Consider the following 24,714-nt stretch of genomic DNA (forward strand, 5'->3'; position numbering starts at 1 on the left):
TCACTCCACCCTACACTACCTGCTCCTCTGCTTGTGTCTGTTCAATAAACCATTCTGTCTGTTACTCATCAGCCTCCCGAGTGATCCGTAACAATATCATCAAAGTTCCTCTCTTGTTAAGACAACAAGAGGTGCTTTCTGCCAGATAGGGACTTCCTTTGGTTAATGTTGAGGGGAAGCCATGAAAAGGGCTATCGATCTGCTCACAGTAATTTCAGTTTTCCATTTCACTGCTGTGTCAGTGGGCATTTGTCTGTTCTAACTGCATGCTGGCACTACAACATCAGAACTGGTTGAACCTGGGCTTAATGGAGTCATTTTTATACTTGAGTTGACATCTCATATCAACTGCTTTCATAGCAGCTGGGAGGTCAGGGGAGTGAAATATCTTTAAAAAATGTAACTTTAAAATTGATGTTACACTACCATTCAAAAATTTGTGATCAGTTAGATTTTATGTTTTTTAAATAATCTTTTATGCTCATCAAGGCTGCATTTATTTAATAAAAAAATACAGTAAAACAGTAATATTTTAAAATATTGTTACAATTTAAAATAATGGTTTTCTGTTTAATACACTTCAAAAATATATAAGTTATGGCAAAGCCAAATTTTCATCAGCCAATACTCTAGTCTTTAGTGTCACATGATCCTTCAGATATCAGTCTAATATGCTTATTTGTTATCAATATTGGAAACAGTTATACTGCTTAATATTACTTTATTGGATTTTAACATGATTCTTTGATTAATAAAAACTTTACAACATTAGTCTTTACTATAACATTTGTTAAGCAATTTCATATATATTTGCTAAATAAAAGGACTAGCTTCTTTCAAAAATAAAAATGAACAGTAATGCATTTTATATTGTTATTCTTTTCTGTACATTCTCACCTTGAATAGAGCTAAACTAGATAATGTATTATATTAATAATAGTTTTCATTAAGAAAGAATGCACAAGTTTACCTTAATTAATTGTGCATTGCTGTAGTAAGATAAAAAAAGACAACTTAAAATAAATTACTAAATCTAAAGCTATAATATTTGGTTATATTTAAAGATCAATTTATAGCTTTTTTTTCTTGGTTGAAGATTGCAGATTTTCAGATTCACTCTTTGGATTATAAAATCCAATATTTACTGCAGGGCTTCTAAATCTATTGGCCAAATCCATCTGAACCTAATCAATCTAATTGGGAAACCAAGTAAAGGCAATCAAAATTCAATAAGTTTAAGCTCCGTGCTATTCTGCAACACTAAGTAAAACTCACCGCTTGATCCAAATGGCCCCATTGAAGGGTTCAGTGAGGTCACCGGGAATGGTGACTGATAAGCACTAGAGAGTTGCCGGGGCATAACTTGACCATAATTAGCATTAAGCAGATGCTCATTCACCCCAGTGCAGCATTCTAATTTATGGATTGTGCAATAAAGGATCAACTGGTTGTGCAATAATTCCAATTATGCTCGTGATGCTGAGTCACTGAAGGAGAAGAATTAGAAACCATCTGCTCACAGAGTACAGTAATGCAGACAATACATGGGATAATGCACATAACAGGGGAAGGTGAGGAGGAAAACTTCACTGCTTATTCAATTTGTGGAGGTTAAGTGGGTTAACATTTATAGTTGGCAGTGCAGAAGCTTTCAGTAATGCATGAACACTGCAAAATGACCTGATATACTTTCCGACTGAAAAGATATGAAAAGTCTTAAACCACATACATAAAAGGGCTAGTTTATCGCATATATTATTTACATTCTCATGTCAATCAGAACTTTGTTTTGCAATTGCCTGAAAACTTTTGCAGCTTCATTAGCTTACTATTGTTAATTTCAGAGATCATTTACTTGCAGATGTCTTCTAAATATTAAAAGACTAGATATGAAACAATAAAACTGTGCCACATTCTCAGTATATTGACATGGTAGATATAAATAATTTATCCAGTGCTTTAGTATCTTTTGTTATTGCTGTCATGTCCTCCCACTGTAGGAAGAAAATAACGAATTTTTCATTAACCAAAGAGTGTACATAACATCTCACTGCATATTTATTATTTTTTTCTTTATTCATTTATACACATCACAGCTGTATAAAGCTACAGCCAAAGAATGTTAGCTAAAGCAGAATAATTTGAAATAGAACATTATTACAAACCACAAACAAACATCCTTTCTCTCATTTCTTTCCTGTTGACATGGTCAAATATTTGGACAACTGACCCATATATTCATATACCTGTCTTTATGAACTAACTTTGGAAAATATGAACAATTTGTTCAAGTTGTTTTCATGCTGATATCCTGCCAACAACACCAAAAATGTTACATCAAGTCTCCACGCCAAGAATATTATGCCTATTCACAGGTATATCATACCGTTTGCCTCAGTTATTTTGTCTGGTACCCAAAACTTGTCAGCACAGCTTGTTTAGTTCCAAAATCCTGTTTTGAAGTCAAAAAAGTTTTATGACCAAATTAATACAAAATTACCAATTAATTATTTAATTTATTTATAAGGGCTGCAAAACAATTAATTGCTTTCAAAATAAAAGTTTATGGTGGTGTATAAAGTAGCTGAAAGCCATACTCAAGTAAAAGTACAGATATCTTACCAGAAAATGACTTTGGTAGAAGTTGAAGTCACCGTTTAGAATATTACTTGAGTAAAAGTCTTAAAGCATGCAATATTTATTGTACTCAAGTACGAAAAGTATTTTTAAAATCTTAAACGTACTTAAATATTGAAAGTAATACTGCCAAATGGAAAGCAAAATGGAAAAGAATATATATAAAAGGTTCATACACCGCTTGAGTGGCAAGATTGTGTTCAGTTTTTACTCTTTCTCCCATTTTGTATTTTTGGGAATGAGTAAGAAGCACTTCATCCAGTACTTATTGTCTTACTTAGTGAGGAGCGTGCCAGATTAAGAGCATTAACTGCTGCCTTCAACCCTAGGGATCTAACTGCTTACAAGAAGACCAGGTATGACCTTCAAACAACCATAAAATCAGCCAAAAGATACTTTAGGGACAGAGTGGAGTCAGAATATCATGGCTCTGACCCCCAACGCATATGGAGCAATTTGTGCTATATCGCTGCGCTGCGCTGTCCAGTTACCAGATGTCTTCACCAACATCTTCAACCTCTCCTTGAGACTAACAGTGATCCCCACATGCTTCAAGCAAACCACCATCATCCCTGTTCCCCAAAAAAACCACTGTCTCCTGCCTAAATGATTACCAACCTGTGGCACTGACATCAGTCATCATGAAGTGCTTCAAACGTCTAGTCAAGTCCCACATCTGCTCCTCTCTACTTGACACCTTGGACCCATTCCAATTTCCTTACCGCTCAAATAGATCCACTGATGACGCCATTGCAATGGTCATACACTTATCCCTGGCACACTTGAAGGGAAGAGACACCTATTCGCGGATGCTGTTCATTGATTACAGCTCTGCATTTATCACCATCATCCCTACCAATCTATTAGCCAAACTGAAAGATCTGGGTCTTGACAGTCACTTTTGTAACTTGATCCTGGACTTCCTGACCGGCAGACCCCAGGTGGCTAGAATTGGCAATCACACATCCTCCTCACTCACACTCAGCACTGGGGTCCCACAGGGATGTGTACTCAGTCCTTTCTTGTATGGGTCACGTTCCCATTGTCATTCACATGTCTGAGGATCTTTCCTGGAGCCTACACTCAGAGACCATAGTGAGAACAGCCCGTCAGCCTCTCTACTTCCTGCGGAGGTTGAAGAGGTTTGGCATCTCCTCTAACATCATGTCAAATTTCTACCGCTGCACTATAGAAAGCATTCTGACCGGCTGCATCACTGTATGGTACGGCAACTGCTCTTCTTTCGATCGCAAAGCTCTTCAGCGAGTGGTGAGAACAGCAGAGCTCATCATTGGACATAAACTCCCAGCCTTACAGGACATTTATCAGACTAGCTGCTTGAGAAAGGCTCGCAGCATCATCAAGGACCGCACTCACCCTGCTCATCACCTGTTTGCCACACTGCCATCTGGCAGACACTTATGATCCATCCGATCATGGACAACCAGACTGAAGAACAGCTTCTATCTTCAAGCCATCAGACTTCTTAACAACCAGCTATCCTTCATCTAAAACCAGAATACATGCTGCTCTTAAATGTATTCAATAAGTTAACTTATTTTCGTTGGCAAAATTGAGCAAAAACAAGCAATATTATGTCTAAAATGTCAATTATTGCTTTACTGAACTTGTATAAAATGATTATTAAACGTTATCATACTGATATCTGCAGAAAAACTACTCTTTGTGTGATATTAAGTTAACTATATTAAATTATATAAATATAAAAACAATATACACGCATTTTTGCTGTCTACAATTTAGAATGCCTGGAATTTAGATTTTTAATAAATCAATGTGCGTGTACTCTGTGTGTGATTTGGTGATAAACTTGATCATGTCGGAACTCACATCATTAAAAAAAGATTGTATATGTATATGTAAAATGTATATGTATAAATTAATATGTATAATATAAATGATATACAAGTATAAATATATATACTGTACATACAAATATATATTTTATATATATATACAGTACATATATGTGTGTGTATTTATATCTACGTAATAAATATACACAGTACACACACATATAGTATGTAAACATTACTGCAAACATATTTTGAATGTGGTTAATTGCGATTAATCATTTTGCATACATATTAGTAGTTAATTAATTTCTTTATTTGTTTAAACATAACAGTACTTTACCATAAACTATTTCACAATTCAGTCCAAGAGCAAATCAGTCTTAGAATTAGGACATAATTGAGTTCAAGTGGTCATTCACACTCAATTGCAAAAATTAATCAAAAGTGAGATTTTTTTTTTTTCTGTTGAGGCCTTAATCCCAAAAACCAATCATCCAAATGTAAGGGGGGAACTATGCTATTAGTCCATTTTAGTATTTTTTAGGATTATTTTATCAGTATTACTGGATGTTTATTTAGATAATTGGTCAGTTCTCAGGGCCTGATCTACACCTAACAAAAAGAGTCTCTTTGTCAATGGTATAACATGCAACTACACTGCATCACAGTGAGAAGAATGCAATATGTTTGGGAATGCCAAAGCTATGAAATTGAAGGGTAAGGCACAGTCACAGAAACAGTCCAAGATTAAGAGGCAGTCAGACACAAAAGCTTTGCACAGTTCAAGTGCATAACGATACTGTCTCTCACTTTTGTGTCAATAGTAGGTATTATAATTGAGCCACCTTCTGGCATTCTCTACCTCTTCACTAATGAGAACATTCCCTTGTTATTTTCTGCCTCAAGACTATGGTGTGGTTGTGTAACATACATCTGCATTCAAGCACTAAAATTAAAGCTGATGGAGAAACACTTGAACAAATCTTGTCTTAATTTACATGGACAGCATACAGCTGTTCAGGACAGCTTAGTGTGTCTTAATTTAACATGTCCTGATTTTACATCTCTTGACAGGAGGTCATAGTGATATTGAATCACATTGTTTCCTTATTTGTTTGTTAAGAAAAGTCTTAAAGGAACAGTACACCCAAAAAAATAATGATGTCAGTGAAGTGGCACGACATGTGCACTATATTTCAAGTCTTTTAAAATATAACAAGTTTTGTTTGTGTATGTGTGTGTACAAAACATACCAGAATACAAATTTTAATGGATTCAAATGGATTCTTAAAGGGAAAGTTCAAACCAAAGACTTGAAGGTAGCCATTGACGTCCATAGCTACCAGCAGCTGTTACCAACATTCTTCAAAAAAAATCTTCTTTTGCGCACAATGAAAAAAGAAACTTGAGGGTAAACTTGAAGTAAATGATGACAATTTCATTTTTGGATGAACAATCCCTTTAAATCAGTGAGTCCTATCTCACCAATGAATCTTGCTTGAACTATTATTTTAATCAAGAATGACCATATAAATTGTGCCGGAAAAAAGGAAAGCAGTCACACTTTTTCAGTTATTTACTGTATATTTGTCATGGAGCCATGCATTGTTAGTTAAGAAATACATTCTAGTACTGTGGTAAAGCTTGATCCTTACTTATGTAAGATCAGGAAAATTAATAACCCAAGCCCAAAAAACAAAAGATGCCTCTTCTTGAAAATTTAATCTTTTACATCACTCATTTATTTTGGTTTAGCTGAATCACAGTGGCAGATGGTGGAGAAAAAGATTCGACTCAAGAAAGCAGCTGATCTCATGTTTTGAAAACCAGGAGATCATGTCCTCTCACTTCAGTCTAAGTGTGGCCCCAGAGACCGTCTATTTTTTGTCACCATGTTCTGATAGGTTCCCATGGGCCCATTCATCTGCCTCTCCTAAAAACAGCTCTGCTTATGTTGACATAACCTCTGTCTTCGGAAACAAACTCCTCATCAGAGGCAAAAACCACACAAACGATTTCAGGGAAGCAACTTTTGACAGGACTTTAATACGAACCGGTAACAAATTTGCTGAACCATCGGCTAGCGAAAGTTTAGTAGCGATAGTTTCACTTCACTTTTAATTTTATAAACTAGCCACACATAACATCTTAAATTATTTTGTGATATATTTTATGTAATCCATCTACAGTAATATCTTACTTTCAGATCATTTTCACCTCAGCAGTCGGCTTTTGTTCCTCAGTGGCTGTAATAAAGAATGTCGTCTCGACATGATCATTTTTCATGTAGATTAGACTCCATATGCAGAGTATTCCTCTGGCCATGTTTAATGTATCTATGTCTTGCAGTGTCAAATGTTGTTGCTCTGGTCTTAAAAAGTTTTCTTGCCTCTTGAAGTAGGCCTACGAATGTGTCACCCAATAGTTAATTGCTGATTGCTAAGGACTAATCGTGACTAATTGCCTGTCCAATTTGGTCTCTCTTTCACTGCAACATGTTCAAGCTTGTCTCAGTCCTAAGGGCCAACACAGAAGCCTATGGATATCAGAATGAAGCAAAGATGGGACACTTGTGTGTTTCTGCTTTACCTCAATTGCTAAAATGTATTTCTCTTGTCATATATATTAATTTATTTAAAACAATATACACTAAAAAAGCAGTTCATACATACAACTTATTATATGAGTGTGTTTTAGATTTTTCTCAATTAAAATGCTTGTCTTTAAGTCATGTGATCCAACCAATATGATAAATATAAAAGAAAATAATATGGTGTGACTCCTCAAAAATGTATTTAAAATATTTATAAAATAATGATTTATTATGATATTTGAAACAAAGTTTCCCTTCAAGTACTTATTTATTCATTTGTAAATAATAATGGTCACACTTTATTTTAAGGTCCAATTCTCGCTTTTAACAAACCATTAACTATGACTAATCAATACTCAATACTAATTTGATGATTATTAATAGGTAATTGTTAAGTTTAGCTATTGGGTTGGATTAGGGATGTAGGACATGGTCATGCAGAATACGTACTTTATATGTATTAATAAACAGCCAATATGTTATTGTTACCATAATAATGTATATATAAGGTGTAAGGGAAATATGATATTACTGTTAACTTGTTTGTTACAGCACATGACATCTGTAGTTATTAAATTAAACTTTTCTTAAAACACTTTTACCCTTTTTAGGCACTTTACTTTTATGATCAACATGACACTTTTTAAAGTTTAATTTTTAAAATTAATATTTTTAAGATGTCTTCTTTTTCCTTAGTGTGAACTCTTTTTCTTTCTTGTATTGACTTCAAATCTATAGTTGAACATGTATTCCAATGGTCGTTGTTGTTATTGACATTACTATAGTTTTGAGGACATTTGTCATAATCATATTAAAATATGATTGCCAGGGTATATAAATATGTGACTTTGCCAAAATATGAATCTATCAACTTCAAGCAGTGCAGCCGTGTGATGAGGCCTTTGGCCCTCGTTTTTATTGAGGAGAGTTGCTTAATGAGGCTAAACATGGTGGAGGTGTTGGACCATAATGGGGACGGATGTTGCTCTATCTCGAAGAGGGGGAGGCTGTTATTATAATTGATAGCCCTTGCCGCTCACTCCCATTTTAAAGTTCATTAACAGCGCTGCACTCCTCACGTCAAGCTTTCGCAAGGTGCTTCTTGGTTCTCCCCAATGCAAGAGAGATTTATGGACCCAAGATGGATCATCTGAGCTTTAAAAATACACTAGGAAATGAGATCATGGGCTCTAAATCCCTCAAGATCCACAGATCCCTCTTTCCAGTCCAACTTTCATTTTTGTCTTACTATCATTGCTTTCAAATGAAACAAAGCTGTCATATACCCCCAGAGAAATACAAAAATACTTCAAATGGATTAAATGGAGCAGAGAGATGATATAAATGTAATTTAAAACAGTGACATTGTTAACATTGTTTTGTCATATGTGGAGGCTTCAAGCAAATGATGGCTGGGATACACTTAACTCTTTTTATGTGTACATTACGCCAGCTGAGTGTGCTGAGGTGTGAGGTATTATAGACAGCAGACAGCTAATTCTTGCTCTGTCAGAGTGCTGGTGGGGAGGTCACATGGCCAATTCTGATTGACAGTAGAAGAAGCTCATTGTGTCTGATATATAGACTATACAGAGTCTCTCTTTTATTGTGTTTTCTGGTCTCTATTTAAAGGAACAGTATGTATTACCTGTGTAGGCCTGCCGTGCTGTTTCAAACCTGTATAACTCACTTTCATCTGCAGCAGAACCTGATTTTACAAAGTGTGACATGTTCCTGGATCAGCATCTTTGTTGACCATGGAGCAACATTGCGAATAACCAATCAGATTTGAAGAACCAGTTTATAGTTTTTTGTGAAGTTAAGGCTTTTTTGTAGAACAATTTAATAATTTATCTCTGTTGTCCAAAAAACCTGTTTATTGGTTAACAGTAAGTTCCTTTATTATATAGGGTGGAAAAACTGGATATTTCCTGCAGTTTTACAGTAAAATACTGCTTAAAGTTTTGGGAAGTGAAAAAAAAGACATCTTATAATGTATGGTAAAAACCATAAACTGACTTTCCGCTGTGTCCCCTGTGTTACACAAAAGCAGGTTTTCTTTAAGATAGATAGATAGATAGATAGATAGATAGATAGATAGATAGATAGATAGATAGATAGCTGTTAAATGATGTTTATCATATGAATTTTTGTTTAATTCATAGTTTTGATGCCTTCAGTGTGAATCTACAATTTTCATAGTTATGAAAATAAAGAAAACTCTTTGAATGAGAAGGTGTGTCCAAACTTTTGGTCTGTACTGTACATCACATATCATCAGTTAATGATATATTTTTTTTACTGTAAATTTAGGTTAATTCTATAAAACCTATAATGTTGTTATTATATTTTACGGTAAAGTTCTGGCAATCACAAATGGTGAGGAACGACATGAGAAAATATTGACAAAACTTCCTTTTTTGGGTGAATTGACCCAATTTGTAGCTATAGTATAATATTCAAATGGAAAATGTGTAATAAAGTGATATTAATGACTCAAGCTGCTGTCTTGATGTTTAAATAGTGTTGAAAGCTGGTAGAGGGATTTCACAAGATCCCACACGATACATAAAGCAATAACAAGCTGTAAAAGCAAAACCTGCTGTTGTACTTGTCATAACTATTCATTTAAAGCATCAAAGGTGAATGAAATTAGCTTTCAAACTTTGGTCTGGTAGGCAGACAGTATTCATTACAGTGATAGATAGTCACAGCATCTCTCTTCCTCTTTTTCGCTTAGTTACGTAAATTTCGACTCAGGCACTATTTGTATCAGGTTGATGCTTTCTCTGTTTGTTATACGATCAATAATCTAGCAGGATCATCAATCTTATGTTACAGTACTACATGAGTGAAAACAGGACAAAAGATCACTCAAATTTAACATGCATAAACAACAATCGTGTATGATTCAGTATTGCAATTATAGACAATAATAACTCTTGCCCTCCTTTTTAATGAGTACAGGATGTCTAAGAAATCCCTTCAGCGTACTGAGTTACAACACGACTGACAATTACTGCAGACTCCTAACCAGTTTATCCATTTCCAGAGAGCTATTGTTTTAAAATTATCTTCAGTGACATATTGGTGGCATTTACGAGTGAACTAAATGCCACTGAAATTTTGTTCCTGAAGCAACAGAATGCATTTTTGGGAAACATGTGTTTAATAGCTTTATATTAAATCAATCTACATTATACTAACCAGGTAAAAGGAGCAACTGTTCATCAAAATAATCTTTTTACGTCACATTTATGACAAAAACCTCAACAAACCATGTTTTAGAAAAAGATTACAATCATCTCTCAATACTGAATCGTGTTAATCACTTGGTAAATACCTACCAAGATTATTGCAGCAATAATAATAATTCTCCTTTGTATCCTTTAAGCAAAAATTGATGAAAAATGTGAGAAAAAAAGATGAAAACAAAGTTCAAGTATTTGTCAGAAAACAAGAAGTGTGTTGAGAAGTGTCAGCTGAATTTCCGTAGATCACTGATTTGGATCAAAACTAACTTTTCATTTATAATTTTCATCTTTCTATTTATGCTGTCAAACTAGAAAGCTTTATGCAGCATATTGTACTCAGATGCATGCAGATCTATTATTATATTATTAAGTTGTTACAAAAGCATAAATTAATAAAAGGAACTAATACGTATACAATTTAGGATAAATAAGGAACAAAGATGTACCTTTTAGTTTTTATACTCTCAGACCTAGTGATGTCACTGGATACAGTCACTTTTTCCATTGGTTCTGGTCTGCTTACAAGCCTGGAGTGTCATTGAGTGACATCAGCATTCCCATCCAGGCCTGGGAACACTTACTTGGAGCTAAACCCCTCTCAGCCAAGCACCATAGAACTGTCACTGACATCACATGTCCTCATAACCAAACAGCAGGCCACACAAACACAGACGGCAAACACAGGCAGGTCTCTGACTCTCATATGGGATAAATGATGATGCTGTTATGTTGACAGAAAACAATGAATACCTTTTAGACAGCTGTCAGACTGTATTCAAGGGCCCAACCCATGAAGCTTCCCTATAGATTCAGTTACTTGTCAACAATATATTGTCCATTGGAATGGACAAAAATAGAGCTGAGTCTGAAATTTAAATAACGGTCATATTTATCATACTCAGAGTATTTTAAAAATCTTACTGCAGATACATTATTTGAATAAATGAAAATATCTATTCTTGCCCTCTCTTATAAATATTTCATTAATTTAATCACCATTTTTCATGAACTGAAAAGAGGGCATATTTTTCATTTTGCCTCTGATAATAAAATATTACATTTTAAAGAATTGTTCCATTCTCTTGAAGAGATTCTCTTTTTAACAGAGTTGACTTCTGTTACTAGGATAAGTGCCCTCCAAAACATGTTGATCCTTTAATGCCAGTGTTTTTAGAAGTTAGGATGAATATTTGTGTTATTATCTTTAGTTTGGATACAACATTAATTTTTAGAGTACATTTTAAATAACTAAAACATTTAAACTGTTAAGAATCATCATTTTTAAATTAAAGTCAGAGTGGTGCCAGAGTTATTTTATTCATTCATTCATTCATTCATTCATTCATTCATTCATTTATTTCTTTCTTTATTTATTTTTAACTGGTGAAGAAAATTGATTTGTAAAAGTAAAAACCCAATTATTGTGACATTAAATGATGGACACAGAAAAGTTTTATAACATGAAATGTTTTGACATGAAACTTTCACGTTTGATTAAAATCAATTAAAATCTTTGGAAGAAGATTAATATTCTATAAAACTACAAAGAAGATTAATATTCTATAATTATATAAGATTAATATTATATAAAATACATTTAATTGATCAAAAATGGCAGTAAAGAATTTTATACTCACAAATAAATCTATTTAAAAATAAATTCTGTAAACATACTACGCAACATGATGTATGTATATAAACATTTGGTTTATATGTTTAAATATTCTATTAATAAGAATATATTTGATTATTAAAACATTTTAAAGGTGCCATAGAATGCATTGATACAATATTTTAAACTGTTCTCTGATGTCCCCAGAGTGTGTATGTAAAGTTTTATCTCAAAATATCCCACGGATCATTTTTAGAGCTTTTTGAAATTGTCACTTTCAGGGTATCAGCCAAAACACACTGTTTTTTGTTTGTCCTCTTTAAACGAAAATGGTGCTCCCGCCTCCCTTTTCAGACAAGTGAGGAGCTTCAAGAGATCATGCTCACGGGCAGACAGTACCACCGGTGTTACGGTTTTACTGGTGGTGACCGTTTTACTGATCCTTACATTGCTTCCAAATGCAATTTTTAACTACCACATTCCTTAACGATCATTCTGGGCCGGTTTTCCCGATAACGATTGATCTTAGCGATTAAGAGCATTTTCTACGAGTAATTTTACGATCGTTCGTTATTGTTTCACGTGCGTTTCCCAACAATGCACGTAAAGCAATCGCACGTAGCTGTGCTTTAAGTGCTACTTAGGAGTCGCTATCCGTTTGTCAAGTGCTGAAACGTCGCCTTATAGAATGGCTCTTTGTAGTACACGCAAGGGCGTAGATTTGGTTTGAACATTGCGGGGGTTGAACGTTGTATGTTGCCCGTTATTTTTTTCAAAAAAACATTTTTTTTATGTGTATTGTTATTGGATAATTTATTTCTTCCTATCTATCTATCTATCTATCTATCTGGCAACATGCTTTAACTGATTACAAATTCAACATATACAAATATGAAAGAGACAACATTTAGACATTTATTTTAAGATTTTTACATTCCACCTTAATGCATTTTAATTTTTTTTAAGGGGAAACACATCTTTAAAACATTAAAGGCATTAATGTATAGCCTAACTTTACAAAGCTGCTGTTTTTCTATACTGTTTCCTATTTTATTTTATTGATTGAATGGCATCTTCTTTACCTGATCACCTGCTCCTCCTCTCCCTCTGCTGACTTTTCTACCCTGCAGCTATATTTACCTCGAATCTTTTATAAAAACATGTTAAGAGATTATACACCTCATAACGTTATGAAATTTGTGTATAATCATCATTCATAAAATTCTAACATAGTAGAGATTATCAAAAGAAAGAAATTAAGTATTGAAACCGCCAGTAGGCTGCAGTGTTTCACTGTTTTAATGAGTTAGCCACTTAAATCGTTAATTCATCCAATTCGTTCAAAAGTCAGATTAATTTAGTAAGAAAACAAACACCGATGTGAATACTTTTGTCGTTGATAATTACAGACACTATTGAAAAATATACTATCAAAACAGACAGCTGCTTTGGTAACTTGTTATACTGATAGTTATAGCTAAATACATTGCAATGGATTAGCTAGCTAAAATATATGTGGTGTGTACTAACTATTACACAATATTCTCATACCTCAATCTCAGTACATGCTGTATTTTTATGTTTTTTTTTGCATCCCTCTCTGACCAGCAGTTAAATATAGTCCGCTGTGCAGCGCTTCTCTTCATTTTTGGCGTTAACAATAACCGTGTGCTCTCCCATTCAAACACCACTCGCTTGTTTTGGTGATAGTGCGACTCATTGGTTGGGCGTTACCAATCGGTTCAAAGGAGGGGGAGTATTTTTTGTCTGATTTATTATGACATACTCATATTTGATTAGGAACAAAATTATTTTTACAAAATAAATGAATTCTATTTTTTCATATTATATTTTTCATTTGATCTACTGTGATTTTCATGTTGAAATATTGGGGGGGTTGTAACTGATGGATTTGAATATTGGGGGGGTTACCTCCCCCCCATCCCCCCCATAAACTACGCCCCTGAGTACACGATCGTTTATTGATGTTAACTTAATGCTGCGTTCCAGACAGACAACTTGGATATAATAACTATAATACAATAAAATATTATATTATATTATATTATATTATATTATATTATATTATATTATAATCAATAATATTATATTTTATTATATTATATTATATTATATTATATTATATTATATTATATTATATTATATTATATTATATTATATTATATTATATTATATTATATTATAGTGTACAATATACTTTATATACTTATATATTTTATGTTAGGTAAAAAGTGTTAGCCTGAACACTGTAAGTCACTTTGAATAAAAGTGTTTGCTAAATGCATTTATTTTTTATGTATTTATTTATATACAGTATTGAGAGAGAGAGTGAGACATTATTTCAGGGTCCAATACATAGCTGGCTTTCCTGCACTTCAGCAAGTCATTGACATACACCAATTGTCCTGCAGGTGATCGCATAAATCTATCTTCTTACGATGCACTTAGGGCTTAATGATTATTCCAGAGCACCCGTAGATCTACGATAATTTTCAAGTGCTACTTAAGTTACGATGCTTTTGGGAAACAGACCGTTATATTAAGATCAGTCGTACGATCGTTTTTACGAACTTCTAAGGCATAGCTTAAGCGACATAATTCTTACAGAGAGCCAAAAAACTCTTTTGGAAAACAAAATATGATGCATGATGCTTACTTTGTCTGGAGTCTAGACTTTTGCGCACAAAGCGTTGCTTCGTTTGTGAGGTAGTCCTTTGTAAAATGTTAGCACAAACGTATAGAACTTTTCCAGGTTTATTTTACCCCGGGACATTTCTTTTGAAAATGAAAGTTAACCACTGTGTCCTCAGCTGTCTATAAGACTCCTATGTTTGTTGGTGCTTCCTAACACGCAACACTTTTAGTGGTTCTTTGGCGCTGACATTGTAAAAAGTACCTCCAGCAGCTACAGCAAGAGAACAGTAATGGCGGACTGCTGTTTCTCACTCAATGCTTTGTATATGCTAATATGGCAGAGAGGTCACAAATGGGCTGGACTTTCCCCGAGTATTACATCATAGTAGTGAGAAACCCGGAACTGCTAGTGTGGAGAGACTGATTATGATTTATTAGGATTATAAAACAATGAGTTGCAGGATTTTTACTATTATAGGCTGGTTGTTTTCACACAGTTGCCACACAATTGTATTCAAACACCTTATAAAAGTGATTTTTGCATTCTATGGCACCTTTTTCCATTCCTTTTATTCCATATTATATGTATTTTGTTATGTGCAATTTATTTTGTGACATTTTGTGAATAATTTTATATAATTTCATAAACTATAATTGATATGCTTTTTCCTTAGTTAAGTGAAAAATACCTTGCAATTGCAACTTATTTTTATTTTGCATGTTGTTCATTCTGCTGTGTTCACTCTGACAACTGAATACTGTATTATGTAACAAAACAAATTCAAGTGGCGCCTCCTTACTGCGAAGCTAAGGAGAACAACACACGAAGAGGAGGACCAAGACATATTCACTTGATTTAGTAAGTTAGTTGCTAGCTGAACAATATTAAAACGATGAGAACACCTGGGCTGAGCATATGTGAATGACGGAACCGGCTCCGCCTAAATCCGTTGTGCTGGAGAGAGGAGGGGGACGACGAACAGTCGACAAGGAGAGAGACTGATAAAGGAGGGAGGAACTGCTGAAGAATCAGACCAACTACGATAAAACCCAGAGAGCCACACCGGGGCTGAGATTATGACGTAAGCACGATCCTGGAGCGTTCAGCGCATCCATCGCGCTCCTCAGCAACTTGGTGAAGAGACTCGCCGGCGCGCGTGAAGCTCGGAAGCAGCTGCGCTCAAGCTTCCTCGCCTTATAAAGTACGTGGGTGACGAAAGCTATTGCGTGCGCGTAAATTCAGCACTTTGTTCACGAGACAGCTCCGGTGTGTCGGCTTTCCTAACTTGACTCAATTTCAAGAGCAGTACTTTAAGTACTTTTTAAAACACTCTCGCACGCATGAACATTAGAAGAGTCATCATATTTCTTGCTTTCATCTAACTGAGATCCATAGACTGGGACCTTCTCCACTAAATATGTACCAGGGGCATTTGCAGGTAAGACTCTGCTCACATAATACGTACAATACTTTTCTTTACGCTTATCATGGTTGTTATTTGAATTGATTTAGTTGCAATGAAATTACTGGATTGCACTGGAAGCATGTTAGGTGCAATTCTTAGGTGATCGGTGCATTTAAATCATATGCCAGAGCTTTACGAGTTAAGTTGGGTTTTGTCCTCCTCCTTAAGATTATTGTTTGCTGTTGTTGTTTGTTGTGTTAATTATTTTTATTTCCGTGATATAAGATATATAAATGGCAGATAGGCTCTGAAATGGTGATATATGCTATACTTCTATATAAAGAAAATGCCAGTTTATGCATGAGCAAACCAAAGAAATGTTAGACCAGTGCTGTTCATCTGGTTTAAATGATGCAAGATGCCAGTTTGACAAATTAAAAGGTAAAATAAGCTGTCTGCCAAAAAGGAAGAAAAGCAAGTTTCCAGTTACAAAAACACTGGCATATAAACATTGCTTGCTGTGCTGTGGATATACTGCTAAAAATCACTCACTCAAAGTTGCACACTTTGTTGTAGTATCACCAATAGTAATTTACCCAACATTGTTTGCATCACCTGGGGAATAAAAAAACAGGCCTACAGAGTTGAACTTTGTAGAAGCAATCCATAAATCATGTTTTGTACAAAATGTGACACACGGGGCTCTTTTGAACCTCTATTCTTACAACAGCAATAATAGGGTTTGTTTGTTATTATTTGATGAAGATCTCTTAATTACATAACTGCTAAATTAAAGCAGGCAGCACTTTGTTTACCAAGTCTTAAAACTTACAAGTAATTTACCAGCTGAATATTTTATGACTTCTTTTACAGCTTCTTAGGAAACCAGAGTAGCTTATTAATACCCTTTGTCTACGACAGATGTGGCTTCAGTTACCTTCATATCACTTAGATAGTGATTGGCTTCACTAAATTCATTATATTTACAATAATTCTTTTTGACTGACCACAGTTTTATACTTAGACACCTACTTATCCTTAAACCTATGTGCATACATATCTATGTAACATGATGTACCATATGCAACAATGTGCATACGAGTATAATTGTTCCATTGTGTTATTAATGTTCCAGGAGACAGAAAATGGATGTCTTTTCAGCACAAAGGTAATCGGACACTTGATAAGAGTCTCATATGTTCCTATTCATAACTGTTCTCTTCATGTTAGAGGCTTTTATTTCAGACTTTGGGGAGTTAGGCAGAGTAAGATATCACGTTTTCTCCGTCAGGTAGGGAGGTAATTTAAGAGGAAATGTTCTGTCTGTGCAAAGCAGATGTTTTATCTGTCCTTCACTGGGCTCTTTGCAGCTCCTCCCCCCTAAACAGAAACACTTATCTTGACAGTGACGGCTCATTCTCCCTTGAAGCCATCTCAGAGTATATGCTGTTTACTCTTTCGCTCCATCGTTGGTGAAAAAAATGAGTATTGCTTTTCTGCACTAGTGCTGGAATTTATATTACAGGCAAACAGTTCGCATTTGCACAATTTGTATAAATATACATAACTGCATTGCTGCAAAGAGTTCAAAAACAAATTTCTAAGCAATAATTAATTGATACTTAAGTATACAAGATAGTCAGAGTTAACTCCATTAACAGATGAATATGCTTTGCTGGTTTTCGCTGTTAAAAAAGAAAACTTGGATTTCCAAGTTTGTGAGTAGCTTCGCTGTATTAAACAGTATCTTACCACACTAGGGGGCATTGGAAATCAATATTTCACTGTGATCATTTTCATAGACCATATTTCTTTTAGGGGTAGCATGTAATATCTTCAACAACACAATACGATTTGATAATAATATATGTTAAAAAAAACAACAATAAGAATTCAAAAGCAGTCTTATACTCAATACTCTTCTTTCACAAAAACGGAGAGGGTTTGTTCTATCTTATATTTCCTCTGTGACAATCTGTGCATTGATACCTGCAGATAAATATCAAAGTAGTTATTTTAAGGGTCATTTTACCCATTTAAACCAAATATATCAGCTCACACCTCAGATGTAACAACACGTGTTATAATTACTATAAATAACTCCAGTTGCTTGGGTGATTCCTGCCCTTTACAGCCATATGGCTGTTTGAGATTAATTTGCAACGCAGTGTGTTGCGTTCTCTATCAAACATGGGCATCACAAACAGCCCAAGTGCAGCTATCTGTGTGCGTAATGTGTCTGTCTAACTCCTGCTATCACTGAAATGCACCACACTGTCTGGCCAAGACTAAGCACCTTATGGAACACTGGCAAAAATCTCCCGTGCCTTTTTACTTTTATATTACTTTAATTAGCAGAAGAATCTTCTGCATCTTCAGGAATTAATGGATTGTCTCTATACCCCTTTGCAGGCTTTACTTGCCATTTTTTAACCAAAGCCTGATGTCTTTTTTCATCTCATTTTCAGAAAAGCTTAGTTAGTGTCCGATTCCCTACAGGATGAAACCCCTGTTTCAGAATCTAATTAAGAATCATTGGTGTCACAGTTCAATATTCTATTAGTTATCTCAGTTCTTTTTTCTGTAAATCCATTGAAAGCTTTCATAAATGGCTGTATACAACCATACAACCCTGAAATTAACCTTAAAGCAGTTTAATTATATGTATTATTATTTATAGGAGTCACCGAGTCACTGAGCACACTTATACGTGTTTGCAGTGTTCTATCAGACTATCAGTACACATCCTGTTTTGGTTTTATTTATAAATATTTTGCTCGAGGAGCAGAATTAGACTACAATTGGCCAAACTGTGTAAAATGTAAGTTACTCATTCTTGGATTGTTTATCGAACTTTTAAAAAGGAATGTATTGTATACTGTATACAAGCAATATCATACCTCCATTCATGGCTTACTGCAAGGCCATATTGGTTTTCTGAAAAATAGGCTCTATTTGTTTTTTTATTATTATATATATTATATTTCCATTTATAACTATAAATGAAAGCCAAGGTGTGGTACAATTATTCACTTAAAGTCATTTGTACTGCTAGCTAACAAATGGCCATTACTCTCAACAGAGCATCTGTAAAGCATTTACTGTGCTCTGTCAGCCTTTTTTCAAATATAAAATTATATATAAATGCAACGTTATCCTCCCATTTTCTAAATTGCCTGCCTAATGGGTATCTCATAGAGCTGCTGTGTTGTGTAAAATCCCTTGGTGTAGCTTTGCCTTGTGAATATAGTCTCTCTGATTTCCCACAGGTGTGCAGATACAGTCCTGTCAGGTGCTTTCCTACCATGTGGCTCTGATAGGCTGACAGGCATGTGGTCTGTTGGCTTTTTCATGTTGCATCCCTGGCTTTGACAGTGGTAGTGCTTTTGCCAAGGAGGTGAACAGCAGTTCATCTCGGGCTCAGAAAAAGTGATTGAGACATGCTTGTGTGACACCTCTGAGAGTGTGAAACATGCAGCCCAGACTGCTGCACGCTGAGACGAGGGGGGCTCACAGAAACCCTACAATTGAGACAGCTATTGATTTATGTGAGAGGGTCTCAATATGACCTTTCAGGGCCTTTCCCAATAGAAACGCCTGAGAAAGAAAAAGACAGTTTTATAGAGTCTCTATCGTCTAAATATTAATGTAATAAGCATAGATTAATCCTTTGTGGGCTAATGAAGGTTAGATAAATGATGTTACAAGCAGTGCTGCTAAACACGTGATAAAATTACAAGCAAATTATAATAGTACCCTGGTGGAAACAGCACACTTTAAAGCACACTTTAAAGAAATAGAACTGCTTTCGAAATTCAGCTCTACTCAAACATTTATCTGAGGTTTAGGCTTTAACGAAATTAAAAGATGCCAGGTTCAATCGCTAATGGATCTCAAAAGTGTTTACTTTCGAAAGACATGAAATTTCTGTCATCTTCAAAAATGAAAATTGTCATCAATTACTCACCCCCATGTCATTTCAATCTTGTATGCATTTCTTTCTTTTGTGGATCGTAAACAAAGATACTGTATTACGAAGAATGTTGGATCACCAAACAGTTGGGGTTCCTTTTAAGTTTCGTTGCATAGACAAAAAATCCAACAGAAGTCGTATGGAAACCAAACCAGTCCGTGATCATTTACTCACCCTGATGTCATTCCATGTAGGCCTTCTTTTATCTCTGGAACATGACAGAAAATATTTTGAGAAATATCCATGTTTTTCTCCATACAGTGGAAGTAAGTGGTCATCAGAACGGTTTGGATACAAACATTGTTCAAAATATCTTCTTGTTTGTTCCACAGAAGAAAAAAAAACTTAAATGGGTTTGGAATGACACGAGGACAAAAATGTAATTGTCGTCTAAAAGTTTAAAGACATTTGATAAGATCTGAAATCATTTCACCACAAAATGAAAAATTATCTTGCTTTCTCACCAGGCTAATGTTGTAGGGCTTACTTTCTTCTGCATAGCATGAATTAATATATTTTAAAGCCTTTTCAGCTGTTTACAGCCAATCATGTTTGTGTCATCATATGTAATTACATTTGTATATGTGTGCTTTGATGTACATATGTATGTGGTTTGATTCTGAAATATTATTTTTTTTAAAAGACTGCGTGGCTTTAGAAGACTTGCAATATAGCATTTGTGTGGATTATTTTCACAATCCCTTTTTGTCTACTATGGAAGTCAGTGGGCTCCAAAAAGCTAAAATCTTCAAAAAGACAGACAGCTAAAACAGTTTGCAAAATATATTCTCTCGTATTGCACAGAAGAAATTAATGTATATGTGTTTGTAATGACATGAGGATGAGCAAATCTTCTTTTTTGGGTAATCTGTTCCTTTAAAAGAAAGGTTATGGCTGATCTTTTAGAATCAACTTTTGATTAATTTGCAATGAAAAACTTAATGAATTAGTTGCTTTGTAAACTGCATTTGACTAAACTAGAGTGTCAGGCAAGCTGGTGGGTACCTTTATTGCACAAAGACTCAGACATCAATGTTAACGAAACATGTTTACATAGCTCAGCTGGTTCAGCATGGTTCATATGATGCCAAGGTCATGGGTTCAGTTCCCACCGAACATGCATACTGCTAAATGTATAGCTTGAGTGCAGTGTAAGTCACTTTGGTTGTGACACCTTGCATGTTATGACTGCTTTAATGGAATATTTTAGCTTACACAATCAGTTTGTCTAGCTGTTGAGAGTGCATCTGTCTCTCAGTATCTGTCACAGTAATACTAAAATCCTGTTGATAAAGTCCGGAAGAAGGACAGTGTAATAGACAGGGACATGTGGCAGCCTTTCAAATAAAATCAATAGACCATCTGTCTCACTCAAGGTGTGCTTCTTGACAGGGGGTATTTTTACATCACCGATGAGGAGGATCTCACTGCTGGTGTTTGATTTGAGTTTTGCATGTCCGTCTCAACTCTTAAGCCTAAATTCCTGAAGAAACAAACAGACAAGGGACTATTTTGTCCTTTACCTGTTAGAGCTGATTAGGCTGAATGTGTCACGTCTCTCATGGACACTTATCTGAGAGGACAAAACTCAAGGCCGGCAGGGAAAACAATCAGTGGGAGATACTTAGTGTGAAAAGAGAGTCAGGAGAATCAGACCGAAGCAGGCGGAATAAGTGATAGTGTTCACTTTCCCCCCGGAGAATATGTGAGTAGCTTTTGTTGAATCTTTATCTCATTTTGGTGTGTGATGGTCCATCTGACTCTGTCACTTCTTTAAAGGCGGTAAATAAATGATGAGAGTCTTACATGAGAGATGTTCGCGCTGTTACGTAATGCATAAAAAGAGGGTAATTAATATATAATAAATTAGAAATGTTAAAATTTCATGGATGGAGAGAAAGTTGTAAGGCCAGTGAAAGACTTTCATCAAGAAGCTGCTTCTGATGTACTGTGTGTGGCGAAAGCTTTGGGAAAATATGTTGGAAAAGCATGAACCCGGACTGCAATGTTGTGTGCATGTCTTTTTTCTTTGTTTCTGAGGGTTCAAAGATAGCATCAGATTACAGTATTATTTTTTTATGATCATGAATTTAAATATGATGGTTTGCAGTATGAACTGGAGCCAAACGAGGTCACCATTGAGGGAATAGTAAATTTGCACATGCTATCCCATAATTCAAAAGAATCTCAGTATATGCTTGGGATGAGGAACTATAATGAAATGAGCAGGTCAGTTAGGAACAATTCCTTTGAGCTTTAAATCCAAACTCATTGCAAGAAGTAGGGCAGTTTCCACCATCCCTGCATGGTGCCTCATCCATCTCTAAGTGCAGCCTATAGATACAATAGCTCTGCCTTCATCAGGGTCCATCGTGGACTCATCAGCTATAGGCGTTATATGAGACTAGTCATCAGGGAAGACAGGATGTGCTTTGGCACTGTAAAATGTAGACAGACAAATATGAACCCTCATCTAATCTCTTTGAAGTGGCACCAATTCTAGCAGAAGTGTAGCAGCCATAGTTACTGGGCGAACATGATCCCCAACCCCCCACTTTGTTTCGTCTTGTGTCTTTGGTGTTTTTGTTTTGTTTTTTGTTTCATGTTTTGTTCTTTATGTTTTTATTTTTAGTTCGTTTTTTGTTTTGTGTTTCATGTTTGTTTGATTTTGTTTATTCTATGTTTTATTTTATTTTGGAATGTACATTTAGTTAGAGCTCTCCATAAAAAGGCAACCAATGTACACATTTATCTTTTGTTCTGGGTGTTAGCTTGCTAATTTTTGCCCAGTCAGTTTACAATTGAGAGACAAAAGTAGAGGTGCAGAAATTCTTCTTTCTTTGGTTTCTAATATCTCTATAGCAACCCTTCCTAAAAACAAAGAAAAGCAATTTCAACATGCAATTACTGCACTTTCCAATGAACAAGTATGGAGATCTTATATCTATTGATTATAGACATCTTATCTTCATCTATCCACTCTTTTTGCATGCTCTCTCCCTCTCTTTTTCCCTCCCTTTCTCTCTCTCTCTCTACCATTGCTAATGAACTGAACCAAACCATTCTGGAAACTAGTCCACAGAGATCAGAGAGAAACAAACAGAGACTTCTCTGATTTTTCAAATTAAAGTTTAAGGCTTTATGTGACACAAAATAGTCTCAAAACTCCATTACATAACATTGGGCGGAAGCAACAGCATCTGAGAGAATCTTGACAAATCAGGATAATTGCTGTAGAAGAAGGTGAGCAAAATTGCATAAAGTGAGACCAGCTTAACTGAGGGTGTGGATGTAGTCAGATTTCTTTTTGATGTTTGAAAATTTATGGTAGAGATGTGAATTTTATTCATCACACAGCAAGCAATCTTCTGCTGTAATTGAATAAAAACCCTGACTTGATTCCAGATACTTAAACCTTTGTTGCTGAGGCTAGTACATAGCAGCTTAAAAGGCTCATTTTGTAACACAGGAGACTTTAAAGGGATAGTGCGCCTAAAAACAAACAAAAAAAATAAATAGATGAAACATCATCACACTCACTCACCCAAGTGCCTTTCTAACCCTGTTTGACTTTCATTCTTTCTTGGGGCACAAAAAGAGATGTTCAGCAGATGTTCAGCCGTTCTCTTTCATACAGTAGAACTGGATTGGGACCAAAGGCTGCCAAGCTTCAAAAGGGAAACACACACACACACACACACACACACACCCTTGTAATTGCTTATGCTACATTGTGGGGACCAAATGTCCCCACAGCAAGGATAGTGAAACCTGACATTTTTGACATTGAGGGGACCAGTCTTCTGTCCCCACGGGGGGAAAATGATTAAAAATAGTAAATGATGTTTATCTGAAACTGTAACGATGCAAACTGTTTTTCTGTAAGGGGTGGTTGTAGGGTTAGGGGATAGAAAATATCATTTGGTCAGTATAAAAGTAATTGAAGTCTATGGAAAGTCCCAACAATTCACAGAAACACACACACACACACACACCATAAATTTCAAGTCTTCTGAAGCTATAGCTTTGTGTGAAGAACTGAGCTCAAATTTAAGTTATTGACTGAAAATAATCTGCCATGGTCACCATTCAATTTCATTGAATGGAAAAGCTGCTTTCTGTTATACAGTAAAAAAAAAAAAAAAAAAAAAAAAAAAATATATATATATATATATATATATATATATATATATATATATATATATACACCTTCAGCTCCATTTAACACATTGTTGTGTGTCTGAATGCAAAACCTGTTTTGTTCCACCAAGTCAAAGTCAAGTAAGTCAAACTGAGGTGCAAAAAAATTATGTAAGAAAAGCTAATTAAGACTTTTGGCATCCTGAATATCATGAAAGAGTTTATTGGACACAGTGTTTTATTATATGCACTGTAAGCTGGCACTTCCTGTTAAATAGAGCAGGGAACAAGGAATCAGACCTCGATAAATATGCATATTAACCCTAATATGCCAACCAAAACATTGTTGCACTTCCATTTCAGGGGGCACAGTACAGGAAGCAACAGCAACATTGGCAGACAGTTTGGGATTTACCTCAGTAGAGGGCTTTTTAAAGAGACTCAATCAGCAGGGGGCAGTGCCTTCAGCACAGCTTTGACCCAAACCCTTGCCTGGTCCCATCTGTTCCACACAAACTCACATGTGATGAGGTCAAGTGATGCTAGCATGATGAATTCCCCTCTCAGAAACAGAAGAGATCATGCTGCATGCAGTAGAAATGGTCAAAGGGCAAAATCCTATCCATC

At 35.2% G+C, this 24,714-nt stretch overlaps 1 protein-coding gene across 6 annotated transcripts in view; it reads left to right on the top strand.

Annotated features, from left to right (window-relative positions):
• Positions 1-15,304: 15,304 nt before the first annotated feature.
• Positions 15,305-24,714, top strand: part of LOC132161197 (PEX5-related protein-like) — a 75,634-nt gene continuing 66,224 nt past the window's right edge. For all 6 annotated transcript variants that reach the window (XM_059571078.1, XM_059571081.1, XM_059571080.1 and 3 more), the window contains exon 1: positions 15,305-16,007. In XM_059571078.1, the coding sequence (XP_059427061.1) occupies positions 15,987-16,007 (21 nt within the window). In that variant the 5' untranslated portion in view covers positions 15,305-15,986. The remainder of the gene's footprint in view (positions 16,008-24,714) is intronic.

The sequence above is a fragment of the Carassius carassius genome, chromosome 17 (assembly GCF_963082965.1).
Source record: "Carassius carassius chromosome 17, fCarCar2.1, whole genome shotgun sequence".
Classification (NCBI taxonomy): Eukaryota; Metazoa; Chordata; class Actinopteri; order Cypriniformes; family Cyprinidae; genus Carassius; species Carassius carassius.